This window comes from Toxorhynchites rutilus, chromosome 3 (assembly GCF_029784135.1).
Source record: "Toxorhynchites rutilus septentrionalis strain SRP chromosome 3, ASM2978413v1, whole genome shotgun sequence".
NCBI lineage: Eukaryota > Metazoa > Arthropoda > Insecta > Diptera > Culicidae > Toxorhynchites > Toxorhynchites rutilus.
Window position 1 is genome coordinate 198,754,967 of NC_073746.1, and position 22,783 is coordinate 198,777,749.

A 22,783-nucleotide genomic window follows, 5' to 3' on the forward strand; every position below is an offset into this window, starting at 1 on the left:
GATACCCATATTAAAAGGGTTTTGAGAAAATATGTGATACGTCATTTTGTGGTGGCGGCCATTTTGGATTTGCATTTCTCATGAATAACTGTGTTCTACTAGTCAAGCCCTTTCATTTGATACCCTTGTTGATGAGATTTTGAGAAAATATGTAAAAAATATGTAATGTGTGTTCCAAATTTCAGACCAATCGGTCAACAGGAAGGGGGTTAAATTTCTTTTAATGTGGTAAAGCGCTACAAACAAACATGTTACAAACATACAAACATACAAATTACAGAGCAAGCCAAATAACACCGTTTAATAATTGTCTTCACCATAGCCGAAAAAGATTTTTCCCCTTCCAGTACAAATAAATATATGGCAAAACTGAAACTGCCTGGCATTTCGATTTCACACAAATGTCTAAAATGACGCACTGTTTGGAAGAAATTGTCATTTATCTATTGGCGCCAGTATCTAGAAAATTTTCTATTCGCTGGCGTGGCCAATTACTTGTGCGATACTTGCGCAAGTAACTGGAGCCGGGTGTTTACATGGCTCTAATAACTAGACTCTAGTGATTGGATTCTTCTACTACACGTTGACTGGCACCGTCTAAATCAGCCTTTAAGTGTCATTTCTTTTTCAAGTAATAATTTCCAGTCATAAACATCGTTCTGTTTATCTATCGTTATCGTAGGCCTAGAAGGCCAAAAATACTCAAGTTTTTAATTTCGTATTAAAAGGTAAATTATCCAACAAGATAAATTATAAAAGTTGATTTTGTTGTTTTTTTTTCTCAATATTATAGTCATGGGAAATAAACATGTCAAACAACACCTTGAAACGGCACAGAAAACTGGAGTGCTGAAAATATCGCAATTGAGGCTTAATGAGTTTCCATCAGCTTTGAAAACATTTCCTAATGTACTGAAAACATTGGATTTGTCCGAAAACCGTTTTATCGAAATATCGGACGAGATTGGCAGGTTCACTGCATTGAAGCATTTGAATGTTAGCGGAAATAGGCTGACTTTATTGCCGGAAGTACTAGGTGCATTATTGAAGCTGGAAACGATCAATGCCATGAATAATATGATTGAAAGAATACCCATCAGTGTTAGTCAATGCAAAAATTTGAAACAAGTAAATCTTAGTAACAATCAAATAGTAGAGTTCCCCACAATGGTTTGTGGATTAAAACATTTGGATATACTGGACGTGTCACGAAATAAAATACGGACCATACCTCCAGAGGTCGGAACGTTACACGCAACAGAGTTGAATGTTAATCAGAATCAAATTTCGGATATTTCGGAAAACATTGCCATTTGCCCTAGGCTTAAAACGCTTCGAATAGAAGAAAATTGCTTGCAATTGAGCACAGTTCTATCTAAAATACTGAAGGACTCGCAAATATGCAACCTGTCTGTGGATGGCAATCTATTTAATTCGAAGGCATTCTCTGAACTTGACGGATATGACGAATACATGGAACGGTACACAGCTGCTCGGAAAAAAATATTTTGAGGATTATGTTAAATAAAAACATTATGAAACAATCTTGCATAGCTAACTTCAATATCGTTTTGTTTTCAATTAACAAATTGGTGTGTTGCACCTCTGTTCTGAGCTACTTTCGTGAATACACAATGAATAATTTTCGAAGAAAAGTGCTGTTTGTTAAATATGAATAATCTATTCATATTTGTATATGTGTAATTTATTTTAATACATGAATAAAATTTGTATTATTTTGACATAGGACTATGTCTTTGATTTCTATATAGGGGGGTCACTACGAAAAATGTAACGATTTATTAAGAGTTTTCAAACGCATATTACTAAAAATGGTTATTGCGACATATGTTGTGTTTTATATCATTAGATAGGAAATTTATCCAGATTTTTTTTGCTTGAAACATAAACAGTGAATATAGTAAAAAAAAGTTAACAATTTGACGATTTAATTGGGTATGTTTTCTTTTGATTGCACTATCCACTCGCTTCCTCCCCGACACAACGAGCCATCTTTTTGCCTAAATTCGGGTGTTAGCTCATAATGTGAGTTGATCCTTCCCAGATTTGTTCCATTCTTGTCAAGGGGAGTGCTAACCTGCTGTCCTTTCAAACGACGCGTAAAATGAATTCTCGCGTAACTTTTGAAAATGACCTATGTAATAAATGTAAACAAATCGAGTTAATGGATGCACACCATTAGTTTTCAATCATTGAATGCATCACAAAAACAATCGTTCACGTATCTATCTTCTTCATCTTTTTATCGCCGACACAAAAAAAATCCAATGTACAGATTCGGATTTTAAAGTTATTACAAACAATGTTCCGGACAACGTGGTAAGGAAGGAGATAATGCTATTTTTATCTATAATATATATTTTGTAGTCATAGATTGATTTGACTCAGGCTTATATTTATGTAGGTCTTAAATATTTAGACTTGTGTTTAAAAATGATACATGATGACTCTTTGTCTTTTTCTGCATGATTGAATAAACAGAAGAAAAAGGTAGTTGTTGCAATTGAAAAGAACACGTGTTAAGTAAAAACCTCTATCTTTATTTCGTGCTCAGCTCAAACTAACTAAAGTGAAAAATCACGTTGCTAATAGTAACCATCCTAGTTCATGCCTACTACAGTAAAAACAACTAGGGATGCTAATATCTCCCCCCTAAGAAAGAACATAGTCTTGAAAACGTTGTGGAGCGTTGATGTTTCGTTTTGACTTTGATCGTGCCAGCGTAGAACCATGTACTGCAAAAAATGGTCCAGGTTGAATAGGCTCCGGTTCATCGTCCGGAAGTTCAGGATCGTCTGGAATTTCCGGATCGTCCGGAAGGTCAGGTAATTCTTGTGCTGAAAGAAAAGAAGCATTTTCATCGGGAAACTCCGCATTTGTTGTCATTCCGAAATCGCCCAAAAGAATGCTCAGCGGTAGTTCAATTTCTGTTTTTTCTTGTTTTCCAGAGTCGTTGGTCCGAAGTTGATCGATGTGAGAACGAATTAGCCGCTTCCGTCCGGATGGTGCATCAAGAAGTACATTGTAATGTACATTCCCAATCGCCTCAATGATGACTCCAGATTGCCACTTCCAGGTGGTGTTTTAGTGCACCTTCGCGAATACCAGTGATCCGGCTGCAAGTTTCCGTGCTTGGCAAGGCTTGGCTGCTACCGGTGGTTGTGGAAGTATGTTCGAAGGCTTCAGCAAATCCAATGTTGTCCGCATTTTTCTGCCGTTCAGCACTTCCGAAGGGGATTTGCCCTCGAACAGATTGGACGGAGTTGCTCGATACACCTGCAGAAAGGTTTGTAGTGCTGCAGATGCTGGTAATCCTTCCCCCTCTTGGATTTTGCGCAGTGACGCAGTGATGAGCCTCGATAGTACATCCGCATAGCCGAAATTGTTGGTAGATACGAACTCGATATCGAAATCGTGTTTGCCAAATGATCCACTCATTGAAAAAATCGCTTTCGTTCTTTCAAATATGATCTTTCAGGAAACATTTCCCCCAGCGGTATTCTATTGTTATGTGCTGCAAATCACGACACAAAAGAGAACGAGACAACTCTGCATCGGCTCGCACTTCATTGCACACCAGCATGCACGCAAAGCTATCATATACGCTTTCGGTGCAGAAAGCTTATTTTCTTCTTTGCCTCTAACATATGCATACCGACCTCTCCATGCATCATGAAACAGCAGGATCGTACGGACAACGCAAAGCGAAAGATTCATATTCAGCTAATGTAGCAGATCCTGATTTTTAAGTCTCAGAGAGTGCAAACTATATGATTATTTAGCTCGATAGAGGCTAAGGGAAGGGTAGACAGATTATATTTTCCATTTTTAACGCCGCTATCCCTTGAAATGTGTATATTCATATAGACCGCATAGTTTTACTAGCAACACCGCTCCAGTGAGAAGCAAAAACTCTCGCGTTTTATCTCTTTTCCCATTCGCTGCTCTCCGCAAATGGTGACGTAATGATGACGTAATGATGACGTAATTTTTCTTGTATCATTTATTGCTTTGCACTTGTCTGTGCAGTGGGTTTCGCTATAGTAAAATGGGACGATATATGCGGTTCAAACTTGTATGCAGGCTTCGAAAATAGTGTGCCATGTTTGATACAGTTCGAATATGCAAACAACAGTCTTCGTTCCTCTCTTAGTTTAATCACTAAATGCTACAAAAGTGATTGCTGACATTCATACAAGTATCTGAATGATCCTCTCATATTTTGTTATATGTTCGTGAGAGTTTACTTGCATGACACATTGTGTATCATTTGATTTTGATCGAAATCCAAACACTGGTAAGTGCCCAACGCTTCAACCGATTTGCCGTGTGGATGGGAACTCCTTTCTTCGATCCAAAGACTTTCACCAGTGGCTGGTGGTCAGTCTGTAGCTTGAACCTTCGTCCCAACAGCATGCGGTGGAACTTGGTGACAGCAAAGACCAGAGCGAGCGCCTCCTTTTCGATTTGTCCGTAGTTTTGTTCAGCCGACGACAGAGTCTTGGACGCATGAGCGACTGCCTTGATACGACCGTCCGGGAAACGATGCATGATGACCGCTCCAATGCCGGTGTTGGATGTATCACCCGCCACGATGATCTCCAACGCTGGGTCATAGTGGGTAAGTAATAGGTCCGATTGAAGAACTTACTTGATGTCGGTGAAGGTTTGTTGGCATTCGGCACTCCAAACGAATTTTGCATCTTTTTTCAGAAGTTGATCCAGCGGTCTTCGGAGTTGATGCATTTCACGGATGAATTTTCCGTAAAAATTCACTGCGCCCAAGAATGATCGCAGTGTGGAAATATCGGTTGGACGTGGCATCGTGGAAATTGCTGCTGTTTTCTCCGGATCTGGGTGTAGGCCATTTGTGTCGACGATGTGCCCCAGATATTTGATTTCCCGCTGATAGAAATGACACTTTTCCAGCTTCAGATGGAACCCATATTCTTGGAGGCAACTGAACAGGGTGCACAACGTCTGATAGTGTTGCTCCTCGTTTTTGCTGAAGATGATGAAGTCATCCAGGAATACCTCAACACCGGAAATCCCAGCAATCATGGTGTGCATTAGCTGTTGGAAAGCACCGGGTGCTGACTTTACACCAGGAGCCAGCCTGTTGAAGTTGAATAGGCCCCGGTGGGTGTTGATGGTGAGGAGTCGCTTCGATGCATCGTCGACTTCAACCTGTAGGTAAGCGTCCGACAGATCGATTATGCTAAACGCTTTGCTTCCAGCCAACTTCGAGAAGATGTCGTTCGGTGTGGGAAGCGGAAAATTGTGCGCCTCCAACATCGAGTTCAGCCCAGTTGAGTAGTCGGCACAAATCGAACCTTGCCACCCGGCTTCCGAACTGCCACGATAGGAGCTGTCCAGTCGGAGTAATCTACTGGTGAGATAATACCCAACTGCTTCAGACGATTGAGCTCGGTTTCGACAAAGGGAATGGCGTTGTATGGAACCGGGCGTTTGGGTCGAAAAATCGGTCTGGCATTTGGCTTTAGGTGAAGACTGATTTGAGCTTTCTGGCAATACCCAAGAGTGTCCTGAAAAACTTCGGGAAACCGCATGAGGAAATGCTTTCCAGAAAAGGAATTTGAATTGGATTGATTCACTTGATTAATGAACGATGACAATGGTTTCGTCCACATCTCGAAGAGGTCCATCCATTCCGAGCCGAACAAGTTGAGTCCCTTGACTGACGTTACTCGGCATAGTCCAGGCTTGATGACGTCGTTGACTCCTACGAGACAGGTGAATTCCCCCAGCAGCGGCAGAGGATCTTTGGTTGCAGAAAGTGCTTCACAGGACGATGGCTTGAGTGCAGTTGATCCAACCTTCCTCCAGGTCTCTTCACTGATGATGGTGATTGGTGATCCACTGTCGAGTTGCAGTGTGGCTTGACGTCCGTTCATCATTGTCGTGACGAAACGGGTGAGATTACCGGTGTGATATACAGTGTGAACGATGTTGGCTTGGTACTTGGTCTTCTTCTTCTGGTTCTTCTTACCCTTTTGGTTGGAATTATCCCCAGCAGGCGCGTTTGAAGTCTTGGTGAAGCATCCGCAGTACCCTTCCTTGTATCCCACACGGTTGCAAGATTTGCACAGATGGCTGCTGTATGTGCAATCCTTCACGAAGTGCATCTGGCCGCATTGCACGTCGTTTTTGGAGATTTGGCTTCCGGTTTAAACGAGGGCTTGGGAACTTCTGAAAGTCTCTTCTTCTCATTGATGGCATGTACTGCTGCTTTCGAGCTGGCTGGATGCTCAATCAAGCTGGTGTCTGCTTTCAGATTAACGAGCTGCTGGAACTCGTCGATGAGAGTTTGAAGAGTCACTGGTGCGTCCGGTCTCTCGTTTTATATCCGGGTGAGCAATCTCGTCCGAATATCAGCGTGCTTGGATGCCTTCAGTCCGGTCACGAAAACCAGACATTTGAACTGGTCGAGGTTCGCAAAATCGAAATCTTCACACGCTCGGTTTACCTTTCCGCCGTAGGTTATGATGTCGTCTCCTTCGCTTTTCGCCAGTTGGAGACACTGGAACCGGCGTCGGAAAAGTGAGGTTTGTTCTCCGAAAATTTTGGTTAACGTTTCCACGGTGTCCTTGAACGTAACATCCTTAGGGATCCTTGGAAGGATGTAATTCAAATACCGACTGTGGGAAGCGGTGTCCAATTTTCGCAGCAACAGCCGAACCTTGGCTGCATCATCCAAATGCTGCGCGTCGCTCTCGAAAAGGTCGGTATAGCGTGCTAACCATTTCTTGAATGTGACGCCATTTTCTGGGTTGAAAGAAAACTCGCTGATGTTGGAAGAAAGGGCTTCCAACGTGTGTTTCGGATTTGGCTGCCTGAGAACTGCAAACCGCTGCAAGAGTTGGGTGATTTGCAAAATCGCCGTTTGCATGTCCTGGATCGCTTCTCCGGCTGGTTCTCCTCCTCCGCTTGCCATTTTAGATGATGTAAGCTTCTATTGACTCCGATTTCCACTTTGTCCTCGTCGCCAAAATTTGTTGCAATTGAAAAGAACACGTGTTAAGTAAAAACGTCTATCTTTATTTCGTGCTCTGCTCAAACTAACTGAAGTGAAAAATCACGTTGCTAATAGTAACCATCCTAGTTCATGCCTACTACAGTAAAAACAACTAGGTATGCTAATAGTAGTAATGGCTTTGATGGTATTTTTGTGTACATTTTTGAACAGAATGCGGTACCGAATTCTACCACGTTATGTCACCTAACCCGTTTAAAGGATACAAGTACATACAGGAAAAGGGTTTTCCAGGGCATCCATTTGATGTATCAGAAGAAATTCTCCATATTTTACGTTTTTACTACCTGCGAGGTAAAACTGCAACGAAGGCGGCCGAAAAAAATCGTGTAGTTTATGGACCCGATACTGTAACGATTCGCACAGCACAACGTTGGTTTGATCGATATCGTTCTGGTGTAGTGGCTGTCGAAGATACACCCCGTACTGGTAGGCCAATCGTTGTGGAAACCGATAAACTCGTTCAAATCATCCAAGTAGACCGGCATGTGAGCACTCGCTCGATTGACCAGGAACTGGGTATAGACCATAAAACCGTTTGGAACCATTTGCAAAAGATTGGATTCCAAAAACAGGAAGTGGGTTATATCTATGGTATAACCGCAAGGGTGACGTAGGACTATCGTTGATTTAGAGATCATTTGTATGCAGTTGAATCTAAATCCATTCTGAATGAATGAATAAATGAATATTTGGGGGACTTCGAAAACGAGAGCGTTACGTTAGAAGCTCAAGATTTTATGCATCCAATATTGGATACAAAAAATCTTGTTCTGAAGAAGCCTTCCTGCTAACTGCACTTGATTGACAAATCACAAAACCAAATGTATGTGGTCGCATTATTATATGGACAGAAAACATTAAAATAAACTCGCATGAATGTATTTTTCAATTACCAGGGGAACTGGCAGATTATTTTTCAGCAACGATTTGATCTTTCCGGAATTTTCTCAATGCTGAGTGGCATCCAAACGAAAAGAATTCCGCGCGTGTATGGCTTTGATGTCTTTCCGGGGAACCGTTTTTCGATGCTGATACTCTCTTGGTCTGTGACTGATTGCAATTCAGGTCAGTTCAGGCCAGGTAATGAATCCCTCGATTCCTCGCCGCCCAGCTCGTCCAGCACGTTCAGCTCGTTCAGTAACGATGTTGTCTTTAGAGACGCCGGTTAATCGTTCGATTAATTCAAATAATCGAATATCTGAAATTGTAATCGATTAATTTTGTATCGAAATTAATTTGAAATCAAAATATGAATACATCGAATAATTGTCACTGTAATCGCGATTAATTAAAAAAGAAATCTTTCTCAGGTTTAATGCATTTTTAGGCTAAGAATAAGGCTATATATTTTTTTTATCCAACATTTTTCATCCAACCATCTAACATCGACAACCCGATAGATCACGCGACCAGAATGACAACGTGATACGTGATTATTTCAAGAAATAAATTTTCGTTCGATTAATCGAATATTGAAAGACAATTATTCGAATGAATCGAATATTGAAAAATGTCCCAACGATTAATCGATAATCGAATAAATGAAAAATTTCGACATCACTAGTTGTCTTTCCGGGGAACCGTTTTTCGATGCTGATACTCTCTTGGTCACCTTCTCTTCTCCTTCTGATCGATCGGCTTTTCTGCGCTCCCTCACAGTTAAAACAAACTGATTGCATTTCAGGTCAGTTCAGGCCAGGTAATGAATCCCTCGATTTCTCGCCGCCTAGCTCGTCCAGCACGTTCAGCTCGTTCAGTAACGATGTTGTCTTTAGAGACGCCGGTTAATCGTTCGATTAATTCAAATAATCGAATATCTGAAATTGTAATCGATTAATTTTGTATCGAAATTAAATTGAAATCAAAATATGAATACATCGAATAGTTGTCACTGTAATCGCGATTAATTAAAAAAGAAATCTTTCTCAAGTCTAATGCATTTTGGCGTAGGACTACGTCTAACCGGAAGATATAGGGGGTGAAATGGAAATCTAGGCACTGAACAAGTAGGAAAAAATGCAAGATTTGGAACGCTTATAACTCGAGCATTTCTCAATAGATCGCAAAGGTTTTTGCATCAATTGATAGGAAATATATCTACGCATCTATCATTACGAATAACATTTCATTTTTCTTGAGATAAATAATTGAATAATTGTGAAATATCAAGCATTGTCCAAATGCACTATGTGCCCATTTTTGATTGGTCCATTTTGTGCTCCTCAAATCGTACCGACCAAACCGGGCAACCAGAGCAGCAACGAAATAGAATGAAGCACGATTGGAAAGGAAAAAGAAAAAATGAACGAAATATTGGTCGCAGTTTCACACATGTGTAATTCTCGAGCCAGCCAGTCAGCTTAAAAACCCCCGCTCCGCTGCCGTAACGATCATTCTCATTCAAACCGTACACCATATCGGTTCGCATCACAACACATCAACAAACCAACCCAAGCAGCCATGTCTGGACATGGTAAAGGAGGAAAAGTGAAGGGAAAGGCAAAATCCCGCTCGAACCGTGTTGATCTGGAGTTCCCCGCAAGGGTAGCTAGGCCGAGCGCGTTAGTACCAGTGCACCAGTCCACCTAGCCGGCGTTATATAGTTTCGGCCGCTGAAGTGATCGAGTTGACTGACAAAGCTGCTCGCGACGATAAGAAAACCTGCATTCAGAACAGACCACATTCGGTTCGGTGGACATCAAGACAACAACAGGCAGTTGCAGCGAGTGACAAACGCAATCGCAAAACGGCAGCATGTAGCAGAAGAAAAACGTTTGTTCTTTATACAAACTGCTTTGGTGGCAAATCCAGAACAAGGCGGCATCGATGGCGTTCGAAAAGGTTTTTTTTTCAAAACCACGAGTACAAAGTTTTCTAAATTGGAACCATTCCATAAAACAAGGCGCTTTTCAGGGCCATTTTAACCTTCCAAAAAAGAGTTTAGGAAATACAGTTCAATGCTTTCTTAACAATATCCAAAATAATAATAAAACACAAATTGATTTTTTCATAATTTATTTGCCAGGATATGATGAGTATGTGAATTTGGCAGTTGTTCTGAGCTTATTGATTTTCACCAATTCTTAAATTGCTTCTAGATTGAAAGTACAGTAATTTACACTTATCTCGACATTTAGCTAATTGGACGGACCTACAAGTGCGACATATTTAGTTGGACATTTTTGGACATTTAGAGTTCGGGGTCCAAATTATGACCCCACATTGAAAGTCAACACTGTACCACTGTCATCGCAAATGTTCAATTACAGGTTAAAATTACCTCCAATCCGATACTGAGTGGTGGTAATACGACGTGCCATTGAATGTAATTTACTGTAAAATATGTCACAAGCTGGATGGGAAGAAATTTTCCAACTGTGAAAGCTGTGGCGAGTGGCAAATGCAATCGCTAAACAGGAAGGTTTAGCCGAACAAGATGGGGATATCGAGTGACAACAAAACAATAAACTCTTTAGATTGAAGATAATTTTGTGATCCGGAAAAGGACCCTTTTTAGCCTGCATGTGAATCCAACGAGCGAACAAATCGTAATGAATGTATTTTTTTGCCATCGCTCCCTTTTAACGCTCATTCGTTCGTCTCGTTGGACTCGCCCCTCTGGCTGAGTCTGCAGATTTGTCTCTATCCTGTGAGTGTGTACCGCTAGAGTATAAAACACGCGGACCCCAAAAAAATATCTTATTTTCTTTCAAACCGTAAACCCGTAAACCGTAAACCCGTGAATCGGCATCGTGGACGTAACAAAGGAGGACAAGTTAAGGGAAAGGCAAAGTCTCACTCGAACCGTGCAGGTCTCCAGTTCCCTGTTGGTCGCATTCACTGATTGCTCCGCAAGGGTAACTAGGCCGAACGGATTGGTGCCGGAGCACCAGTATACCTAACAACGATTATAGAGTTTCGGCCGTCGGAGTGCTCGAGTTGGCTTGCAAAGCTGCTCACGACAATCAGAAAACCCGCATCAAGAACAGAGCAGCTTCGGTTCGGCGCTCATCAAGGCAACAATTAGTTTCATTTAGTAAACTAATCCATTTTTCAGGTAGATAGGTAGGTATTCACGTAGGAGAAGAAAATAAAACAATATATTTAAAATATATATTTAACAAAAGCTGTCCCCTTTATATAGTCCTACGTTACTCCGGTTATGTCCCCGACATTACCCACCCGTCTTTTTCTTTTTAGGCTAAGAATAAGGCTATATATTTTTTTTATCCAACATTTTTCATCCAACCATCTAACATCGACAACCCGATAGATCACGCGACCAGAATGACAACGTGATACGTGATTATTTCAAGAAATAAATATTCGTTCGATTAATCGAATATTGAAAGACAATTATTCGAATGAATCGAATATTGAAAAATGTCCCAACGATTAATCGATAATCGAATAAATGAAAAATTTAGACATCACTAGTTGTCTTGTCGATGTCCTCACGAAAAAAATGAATGGGTTTCACCACCAGAATATCGCTTAAGTATGCTTTTCGTGCGTGATTGACTTGAGAGAAGGTGTGGTTCACGATGGCAATTTGGAAGGCAAACTAGAGGGGAATGAACTCTCTGAGTATGAAAATTTCGGTGACTGAGCAATAATCGATTGAAAATTATATAATTTTCGCGATACGAAACATTTTCCGTTGCGTACGCATACAATATTGGATACGAAAATATCCTACTGATGTGGAAGAATAATCTTCAGAAGCTTTCCAGCTTCCAGCGCTGTGTTATATGGTAAGAAAACATTAAAATAACCACCTGTTAATAGCATTTGATTGGAAAATATTTGGTCACAGTGTTACAAGGATAGAAAACATTAAAATAAACTCTTTCGCATGAATGTATTTTTCAATTACCTGGGGAACTTGCAGCAACGATTAGATCTTTCCGAAATTTTCTCGATGCTGAATGGCATCCAAACGAAAATACTCCTTTCAGTTTGACCTGCAAAAAACTTTTCTGAACTCTAAACCATCAAATTTGGAGCCCTGAAAGGGCCGTTGATTATATGCTAAGCTAATATAGCACGCTCTCCTTGGATTCGACTGGCCAGCTGAATGTCCATGATGTGATGCGTTTTGCGTGGATAGCACACAAATTGGTATCTTCGAATAGGCCTCCTGCAGCGTCATAACCGCGGAACTTTGGAAGCGCAAGTCGGTTTTGAAGTCCTGAACAATTCCACGGACCAAATGCTGCAAAGGTAGCTTGCGGATCAGCAATTCGGTCGACTTCTGATAGCGACCCTCTTTATTATATGAGCTTACTGTGTACATACTTCGATGTTATTCGTTTCTCTCTCAGGGTAAGCAACGAATATAATAAGGGTGGGGTTTACATTCTATACTATTATGGTTTATAAAATGACGCTTCCTTTGCTTTTGTTCATTTCTTACTCTACTCTCGCACCGTGAAAACTCGTTTGTTTGGGACCAAGCAGACAGCTCTCTCTCTTTCGATGGTAAGGCACCACGAAAGCAGATCGGATAAGTGCACCAGCCGCAGGAAGCGTGAAGAAGCCACAACGCTATCGACCGGGAACTTTGCGTGAAATTCGTCGCTATCAGAAGTCGACCGAATTGATGATCCGCAAGCTACCTTTGCAGCATTTGGTTCGTGGAATTGCTCAGGACTTCAAAACCGACTTGCGCTTCCAAAGTTCCGCGGTTATGACGCTGCAGGAGGCCTATTCGAAGATACCAATTTGTGTGCTATCCATGCAAAACGCATCACATCATACCCAAGGACATCCAGCTGGCCCATCGTATCCGAGGAGAGTGTGCTATATTAGCTTAGCATATAATCAACGGCCCTTTTCAGGGCTCCAAATTTGATGGATTAGAGTTCAGAAAAGTTTTTTACAGGCCGAACTGAAAGGAGCATTTAGCGAAAATCGTGGCGTCGATGATAATTCGATACCGATAGGTGCCATGGATATGGATTTCATAATGAAGAATATGAAATATATGACATGATGTAGTGAAGAAATCACTTTGATGATACTGCATTAAAAAATTATTTGTGTACGAATGCCGCAATCGATAGTCGACTCAAATTTGCGCTGGGTAATTTCCTCGGAGGATTCGACTCCTCCTTTGAGCATTATTAATCTCTTTCTAGCAAAACGAAGTTGTATGAATCATATTATTCGAAAGATAAAATGAAGATGTTTTCTGCCAATTTCCTTCAACCTCCAAACATCTCTTTCTCCCGTTTGTCGTTTTTGTGTTCGCTAATCCTTTCTCACAACACCCATTTCTCGTTTGAGAAATTGTTGAGTAAACATCGTTTGCCAGTGCGCGTAGAGCGGGAATTCCTTAAGATTCATTTCACCTCTAATAAATTGCCGAAGGACGTGGTCTTACGTTGATCGCACTTGATTGAAAAATCCAAAACGAAATATATTTGGTCGCAGCATTATATGAGTAGGAAGCAAATAATCGCTCGAAAATTACATGATTTTCGAGATGTGAAACATTTTCCGTTTTTCATGTTATGTATTCAATATTGGATACGAAAATTTTCTACTGATGGGGAAAAATAATATTCAGAAGCTTTCCTGTCAATTGCGATTGATTGAAAAATCACAAAACCAAATGTATTTGGTTGCAGTGTTGTATGGATAGAAAACATTAAAATAAACTCTTTCGCATGAATGTATTTTTCAATTCCCAGGGGAACTGGTAGATTATTTTTCAGCAACGATGATAGCAACGAGGGTTCCGCGCGTGTATGTGTGTGTGGCGGCTGCTCCGATGTTTCAAGCGGAACCGTGGCATCACTCTCCTCCTGATGGATTCCCTTCTGGCCTAAGGTGCACAAACAGGCTCTTGGTGACACCGTTCATCAGCGCTTTCAAGATAAACGAAGTTAGCTTCACCACAACAGCGACAACATACTCCAATCGCTGTTCAATTATAATTGAGTTGGTGTCCGAGCGGCGCTCGCTTATATACCGATTGGTGATTTCAATAGCCTGTTTTGAAAGCAATTTTAAGGCTATTGAAACAAGTTTTTGGATGAAAAAGTAACAAGTATATAACGCGTAGACATTTTATCTTTCGAATGAAGTGTTTATCATACCATTTCGTTCAGTTGTTCAGGAGCTATTAACGCTTAAAATCTCGGTCTCCGGCGTGACGCTTTCGTTTTCGAAACTTTGATTTTACACCCCGGTATAGAAATGAAAGACGTAGTCCTACGTCAAAACCGAAAGAGTACTACACCCATACCTCGCTATACGGCCGCTGAATCGTTTGGAGAATGAAAATTGTGTACGTCAGGATATGCTTCTGTATGTAATTGCAGTTCGAAAAGGCATTTCGCTCTATGATCGTTTCGAAAGCATCACGGCAACTAGGCTTCATTTCGAAAATAGCGAAGGATTTTTCGAACCCATATTGTTGGAAGTCATTGTATTGCGCACTTGTCTGTCCAATTCTGGAAAGTGCATCTGTTGTATGGCACCCTTATGAGGTCACATGGAGCCTAAGAATTGAACGAATTCAACGACGATTCATTCGCTTGGCCTTACGAAACTTGCCTTGGAGAGATCCTGACAATTTGCCTCCTTATCCTAATATATGCCGATTGTTGGATTTAGACACACTGAAGCGCCGCCGGAAAATACAACAATCGACGCTAGTGGCCAAATTGATAAACGAAGAAGCAGATGCTCCTGATCTACTGTCAATGCTGAACTTTCGTGTGCCAAATAGATCACTTCGGAACACAACGTTGCTGCAACCAAGCTTCCATAGAACCGTTTTTGGGTGCAATGAACCACTGTCAAGTTGTATTCGTGCGTTTTCTGATGTAGAAGAGTTTTTGACGTAGGATTACGTCTTTCGGGAACATATTAGGGTGTAAATTGAAAAACGAAAATCGAGCACGTCGTGAAATTTTTTATATTGAATAAAATAATATATGTCATGAAACAAACTATCGAACAATTGAAAAATCTAAACCTCTATTTTAACGGAAATACCCACTTCTGATTGGTCGAAATTGACGACACATGCGGCGATTCCCTAACAGAGACATCAAAACCAAGCAGCCTGGGGGAATCGGCATTGCAAATACATGAAAGAAGGGGGGGCTTTCGCTCCCACCGAAATGTGTTCCCTAACAGAGACATCAAAACCAAGCTGCCAGGGGGAAATTGACATTGCAAATACATGAAAGTAGAGCGAGCTTTTGTTCCCACCGAAAGGTGTTCCCTAACAGAGACATCAAAACCAAGCGCCCGAGTGAACTCAGCATTGCAAATATATGCAAGTCGGGGGCATTTTTATATTGCAAGTAAGGTGAGTGATATGATTAATTCTAGCAAATATATTTAAATTTGGAACGTTAACGTTGGTTACTTCGTGAAATTTCATATCAATAACCGATCGTGTATTGTGAAAAGTTTAGCAAAAGTGTAAGTGTAAAATTGTATATGGTAGCAGTTGTCCAATTCAAATTCGCATTGAATTGAATAAACACTCAGAAAGAAAAAAATATGAAGGAAAGTACCTTTTCCATTTCAAATAGTTTTCTTTATATTAAAGTAACAAGTTTTTACTGATGAGAAAAATTGATAATTATGTTCGGTATTGGTACTTATCTTATATTACATTGGTGAGTTTTTTTTTTCTTTATTTCATTATACATAACACAGAAGGGACCTCGTCTAGGATTACAGAGAACGGTTTTCATCATATCTCGATCCACTTCGGCATCTTTTATCTGATACGCACCATCCAACGATTGTTACCATCCTTCTATCATCATCACTCGGTAAACACTGGTGGAGTGAACAAACAATACCGAACAATTAAACCCAACGGCCCTTTTCAGGGCCACCAAATCATTATCAAATAATTTACCGATGTAATTTTTTCAACACTTCCAAAATCGACAGATAGCCTAACGGAATCCTACGTCAACTACGCGGTCGTGTCGGGACACAACCCTCCTGTCACTTTTTGATTTTAATGAACCAACTAGACACATTTTTGGCAGAATTAGACATATTTTGAATTAACTCATACTTAACACATTTTATTCATTATTACCCCAAATGAATTACCCCAAATTAATAAATAAATAAATAAATATTCGCAAGTATCAAATATCATGCTATCTGTTATTTAGTATTGCCTCAGTGGAATCGCACCTCTAGGAATTGTTCGTACAATGTAAATCAAGCGCCAAACAACCCAGTTTCCTATATTTTCGAGCGGTTATAGGTACAATGTGGACCGAGCGACGCAAAGTGCTACAAAAGTGCTGGAATCGTACCCCACCTTGCTCCCCCACAGGCAACAGTGTCTATAGTTTCAGCTATAATTCTACTAAATAATTTGTGCAGAGCGAAACGGCATCACTGTTTTTGCTCTTTCTCTTTCTCGCAAAACTGTCATTCAAAACACAAAAGCGAGTGTATTCGAAAATATTGAACAAGTCGCAAAGTCGCAAATAATTTCTGCTCTGTGCAACAGGATAATTTTTCATTCGGTAAGAATTGCTTAGGTGTTATCTTCTTCCACAAGCAAGCTAATATGGTAATTCTTTTTAGAAATTATCTTTGTGCTGTTATTACAGTAATTTCCCAAATCAAATTACTTGCTAACACAAAGCTTATATTTTCATTATTTTCGACCCGTAAACTACATCTTGTTTCAGCTGTTGCGGCACAAATAGCATGTACCAAAAACAACGGTAAAGACCATACTTAGTGATCCCCGGTAATCGTTCGATTAATCGATTAATCGAATACTTCCTACAGAAATCGATTATTAATCGAACGAATACTGCACAACCAATAATCGAAGCGAACGAATAATTTACGTCGATTAATCGATCCAAACCCAGAGCAAAAAAACCGTACAGCCGCTGCAGTTTTATCCTGAAAATCAATCATAATCTTTGACGCTCTCCTAAACTCCTAAAAGAAGCTCAATGCCGTCGATGCGAGATGAGCTTCGTTTACGAGTTTAGGGGAGCGTAAAAGATAATAATTGATTTTCAGGCGTAATGAACATTTTTTTGATTCCAGATGGCTTTCTAACGAATGAGAAATATTAGTCTAACTAATTATTTCTCTCAGTGTGACGATTAATCGATTAATCGATTATTTGGATCGATTAATCGTATCGAATAAGAAACTGCTTAAAAGTATTCGATTAGTGGATGAACGATTAATTTCAAAAATCGGGGATCACTAACCATACTGGAGGACATGCAGCTGGAAACACCAGCGATTAAAGAACGAAACAGCGATGGTGTGAATAAGGCGAAACGACTTACGATACATAACGGCTAAACTGAGGAGGATGAATCGAATAGTGGTATTAACGGCGAAGGCAATAGAAGATCAGGCTTTAAAATTCATCTCATTTCAGATGCTGCTGCTCTTCCCTCCGTGAGTAACATATGAAAATATCGGCCGGTGATGATCATGAATTGGATGAGGAGGTTGCTTCGAATGATCGTGGTGTCGCTCACTTTTTGTACCGAGCTCTAAAACATTCTCCGAAAGATTATTTGTTAGCCCTGGACAGCAGCTCCCTGAATCCTGAATGCATCAATTTCATCGTCGCCATCCTTTTCTTCTACATCAGCTGGACCACCCACCACTGCAACAAAAAAATCTCTTTGGTCATAGCTTATCTCCTAGTGCAACATTAGGCAAACTGGAGTATCATCATCATCATCTCTCTACAAGCGTTAGCAATTCGTCGTTATAGTCAGTTCGTGCCGAACGTCAAAGCTTCAGAAGTTGCAGCACGAAAACAATCGATTCCACTGGTGCACCGGAGGGTGGCAACATTTTGAACTACTTATCGGAGAAAAGCAAAGTGACAACAGAACGCCAGGGGTGCGCTCTATATATTCTATCAGTTGTTGCCCGCGGCGGGACCAGTCGCTGTAGAAGCTGTACCTCAAGCGGAAGCTGGAATTACGATGAACATTTTTGGTACTTCGTGAGCTATCGTTGGTGACGAAACAAATGTTGCGAATGTTATAGAATGTAAAGATGAATTTCAATTTTTGTATTATTTTTTTCTTTGTAGATTTGTATAATAAAATGATTGTAAACAACGCTCTTTATCTTTACTTTTCATTTCAACTTTCTTGGACACGAACCGAGCCATAATAAAAGTGCAGCAGTACTGCGATCGGTCGACACGGTGCCAGATTGGCACAGCTTTGGCTCGTAATTGGATGTCAAATACGAGGGATAGGTCGACAAAATCTACCAAACTGAAATGAGAACAATGAAGTTTGACTTCTCGCACACCGAGTGGACAAATGCTCCCGTGGCCGAGTGGTTAGCATCATAACTAACATGCCGGGTGTTCGGGTTCGATTCCCGTTCTGGTCAGGGGAATTTTTCGTCAAAGAAATTTCCTCCGACATGCACTGTGATCACGCGTATTCTAGAGCTTGCCACTCAGAATGCATTCAAGGCGTGTTATTTGGCATAGAAATCTCAACTAAGTACTAATAAAAATGACGCAAGCAATACTACGTTGAGACGGCGAAGTTCCTCTAGGAACGTTAGTGCCATTGAAGAAGAAGAAGAAGGTCGACAAAATCATTGCAAAATGGCACGACATCGGTATCGTCGTCGACACCATTTTCTGGGACCACTCTGGCACAACAATGTCGAGTGGGAAGCGTTTGTCATAGCATGCATACAGAGCCGTACATTGGTGGCTCAAAGATACTACAAGAAGAACTACAAGAAATGAGAAGTGTTTATCTTCTCATCATTTTGCGCTATTCTCAAAACAAACGCTTCTGTTAATATTGACTGGCCTCGAAAAAAGTTGCATTACTTTCCCATGCTCAAGCGCAGCTGTCATCCTTAATGGAGAATGTTTTGCTACTGGCGAGCGAAACCAAATCACATACAAAATTTCAGAACGACAAAATAACCCAACTAACATCGGTCTCGAACATCGTTGTGTGGGCTGAATATGGAACAGTGTATCATGGACTGACGTGAGGCGTAATAGGACTGGAGAGCGCGTGGGCTAATATGGGGCAGTGTAACATGGACTGAAGTAAGGCGAAATAGGGCTGGGGAGTTCGATGAGAGAGTGCGTGTAAACTCCAAGGGATTGCTAAGATGGCCGCCTTTCAGTAGCCAGCATAGAAAATCATGAGCATAGAAATCATAACCTAAAATTCAAAATGAAGTGCTCCGCGCGATTCTTCGGCTGTGATTTGAATTGCAAATCGTCAAGAAAGCTTCCGGATGGGTATCCAAACATCGCTTGCCAAAAAAAAACTATCCAACTAATCAAATATTAACATATATGACTCCAAACATTAAACAATACGTGAGCCCCCTAAGCGCGAGCCCTGTTGTATGCTGCCTACGCTCAATTTGCATTGGATGGGATAGGGTTGCCAGAGCCCCGGTAAACTCCACACGAGATAAGCATTAACTGCGAGAACAACCATTGCTCGGCCTCTTTCGGTATCCGGCGTTTCACGAGGTAAGACGTGTATTTGTACACGGAGCAACAATGGCTGCCTGGCTGATTCCTTAGTGGCTTTCGGAACTCCACGTTGGCGATCCTGCCAGGAGTTGCTAACTCCAGCAACATAAATTGAGAACCTATTTTTACATTAAAAATGGTAAAATGGCACAGGAAGGAATCAGCCAGCAGCTACACGTCGAGTCCGATTCGTTTTTTTAATTGACTCTGGCGCGTGAATGTCTTTGGTGGGAATGATTGGGAGCGCCTGCAGGATGAATTTGACTTAGTTAAAGCGAAATTCGAGATCATAAAATTACCCAGTTCAGGAATACACGCATACGGTTGTAAAGATCCAATACCTGTTGAATGCTCGTTCAAGGCCAAAGTTGCTGTAATGGATGCCGTTAAACCCTCTATTATTGCTATCTTCTATGTTATACGCCAAGGAGCTAAATCGCTTCAGGTTCAGTGTGAACAAATCGATTGCCCCAGTAAAGAACGCATATTATAACGTGCCAGCTGCATACCGGGAAGCAGCAAGACGCAGACTGCACGAGATGGAAGCACGTGGAATAATCGAAAAGGTTACCTCAGCACCCAACTGGATTAGCGGAATGTCCACTGTTTCAAAAGGGAAGAATGATTTTCGACTCGAAGTAAACATGAGGGCCCCAAATAGGGCTATCAACCGAGAATATTTCCGGCTCCCTCTTATAGATGAAATGAAGGTAAAGCTTCATGGAGCAAAATATTTCTCGGAACTAGACCTTAGTAACGCTTTTTATCACCTTGAGTTGTCGAAGGAATCGAGAGACTTAACAACCTTCTTGGCAGAAGACGGCATGTACAGGTTTACTCATGTTCGGGGTTAACTGTGCCCCCGAAGTGTTCCAGAGGGAAATGTCACGCATATTAGAGGATGTAGACAATATTATCGTATACATCGACGACATCCTTATATTTGCGCAGATGCTTGAAGAACTTCGACGATCCGTTGCAAAAGTTTTGAAAATTTTGAGGAAAAATAACTTGACTCTAAATAAAATGCGAATTCGATAGGACCAAGATAAAATTCCTTGGTCACGAGCTGGACGCTGAAGGTATAGATAAAGAGAAGATTATCAGCGTATGAAACTTTCGAGAACTAATCACGCTTTCAGAGCTTAGAAGCTTCCTTGGGTTGGCTTCGTTCATCGGCCCATACATACAGAATTACGCAGACATTTCAAGCCCTCTATGGGCCATGACATCCTCAAAAACCTGGACATGGGGTCACAAAGAAAGCGAGGCATTCAACTTGATTAAAAGGCAAATTGTGGAATGTACGATATCGTTAGGATATTTTTCCGAGAACGATCGGACAATTCTATACACCGATGCGTCTCCAGTAGCTTTGGGAGCTGTACTGGTCCAAGAAAGCGACCGACATACTCCAAGAATAATTAGTTTCGCGTCTAAAGCTCTTACTAGCACCGAAAAAAGGGACGCCCAAAACCAGCGCGAGGCATTAAGCGCAGTTTGGGCAGTGGAACATTTTTCTTTCTTCCTTCTCGGGAGGCATTTCACACTGCGTACAGACGCACAAAGGGTAGCCTTCATTTTGAATCGATCCCGGGAAGAGTCAAAGCGAGCTCTTACCCGTGCCGATGGCTGGGCACTACGGCTGAGCCCGTACAATTACGACGTGGAATACGTTCGTGGTCGGGATAACATAGCCGACTCCTCATCGAGATTGTATTGCGGTGAAGATGAACTCTTTGACGGAGATGCAAGTCCTAGGGAGATTGCACAACTTGAAGCGAACTGTGCAGAATTTTTGACAGAACAGGAAATTCGAGACGCTAACGAAAATGACGAAATACTCCAAAAAGTAACGAGTGCTCTAGATACAGGAAGGTGGACTAAAGATATACGCAGGTATCAAGTCGTTGAAAATGACTTAGCAGTGCGAGATGGCATTCTCATCAAAACCGGTTGCGTTGTAATACCAAAATCGATCCGAAAAAAGGCTTTACAGGTTGCACATGAAGGACATCCTACAACAGCTAAGATGAAAAGCATAATAAGACAGCGTGTATGGTGGCCATCTATCTCAAAAGATGTTCAAGATTGGGTTGAAGAATGCAGAACATGTGCTATCAATGGAAAACCAGAATGTACTTCCCAATGGAGCATGTTTTTAAGCCGAAAACCGTCTGGGAAACGATAGCCTTGGATTTCAATGGTCCCTATGTCAAGTTTGGAGGGATTTCAATCCTCGTAATCGTTGACTATAGGTCTAGGTATCTTTCTGCCAGACCGATCAAATTCACCAGTTTCGAATGTACCAAAAGAGTGCTTGAGAAGGTGTTTGAAAGCGAAGGCTATCCTAAGAACATTAAAACGGATAACGGTCCACCGTTCAACATCGATGATTACAAAACTTATTGTAGCCAGCGTGGAATCAACATGATTTTCTCAACTCCTTTATTCCCACAACAAAATGGGTTGGTGGAATCGTGCATGAAAGTAATCAATAAAGCGATGGTTGCAGCTTCTACCGACAAGACCAGTTTCATAGAAGAACTTCAAAAAGCAGTAAATGCGCATAACGCAGCGGCGCACAGCGTAACCAAGGTCCCACCGAAGGTAGTTATGCTTGCACGGAAGGTCAAGCGCGGACTACCTCTTCTGCGGCACAGTAAAGCAACATTTGACGAGGAGCCTTTCGAGAAAACTGACCGAGACTGACCGTCCGAAGAGGTGCACGGAAATGCAGATTAAAGCCAGGCGACACGGTAATAATCGAACGACACACACGCGCAAAAAGTGAGTCTTGCTTCACTCCTACGCAGTATACTGTCATCCAGGAAAGGAACGGTAGTCTTACCCTCAATGACGGTGAAGGTCAAGTACTAAAACGACACGTATCTCAAACTAAAAAGATTTCTTCTTGGCGTGACAATGGAGAAACTGTCGTACCAACCGAGCAATGCCGTCAGTTTTCGTCAGAGTTGATTGAAACAGCTGAACCTGAACCGATGTGAAATAGGAAACCTCCATCTCATCTGCGTGACTATATTAGATATATCGATGATAAAAGCACAATGTTATCAATGCAAGTTGCTGCAACGAAAAATAAAGAGTTGAAGTAAATAAGCATTTCTTTCGTAAATAATTCCAATGTTTCCGATCTCGAGATAACTTTTTATTTTCCACTGAGTTTC

The 22,783-nt window shown here is 41.2% G+C and overlaps 2 protein-coding genes and 1 non-coding gene across 3 annotated transcripts; 2 read left to right on the forward strand and 1 right to left on the reverse strand.

Annotated features, from left to right (window-relative positions):
• The first annotated feature begins 569 nt into the window (after nucleotides 1-569).
• On the forward strand, nucleotides 570-1,730 carry LOC129777894 (leucine-rich repeat-containing protein 57). The gene is made up of 2 exons (XM_055784466.1): nucleotides 570-728; nucleotides 794-1,730. The coding sequence occupies exon 2, from the start codon at nucleotides 796-798 to the stop codon at nucleotides 1,510-1,512; it is 717 nt and encodes a 238-aa protein (XP_055640441.1). The 5' UTR covers nucleotides 570-728; nucleotides 794-795; the 3' UTR covers nucleotides 1,513-1,730.
• A 292-nt stretch (nucleotides 1,731-2,022) lies between these two features.
• Nucleotides 2,023-2,120, reverse strand: LOC129781054 (U6atac minor spliceosomal RNA). The gene has a single exon (XR_008744084.1). It is a non-coding gene; the product is annotated as a U6atac minor spliceosomal RNA (small nuclear RNA).
• A 19,611-nt stretch (nucleotides 2,121-21,731) lies between these two features.
• Nucleotides 21,732-22,307, forward strand: LOC129773812 (uncharacterized protein K02A2.6-like). The gene has a single exon (XM_055777465.1). It carries the CDS (start codon nucleotides 21,732-21,734, stop codon nucleotides 22,305-22,307), a length of 576 nt encoding a protein of 191 aa, XP_055633440.1.
• Nucleotides 22,308-22,783: the final 476 nt, after the last annotated feature.

Excerpts from the sequence above, each read along its gene's own strand:
- LOC129777894 (XM_055784466.1), top strand. The coding sequence starts at position 796 with ATGGGAAATAAACATGTCAAACAACACCTTGAAACGGCACAGAAAACT.
- LOC129773812 (XM_055777465.1), top strand. The coding sequence starts at position 21,732 with ATGTACTTCCCAATGGAGCATGTTTTTAAGCCGAAAACCGTCTGGGAA.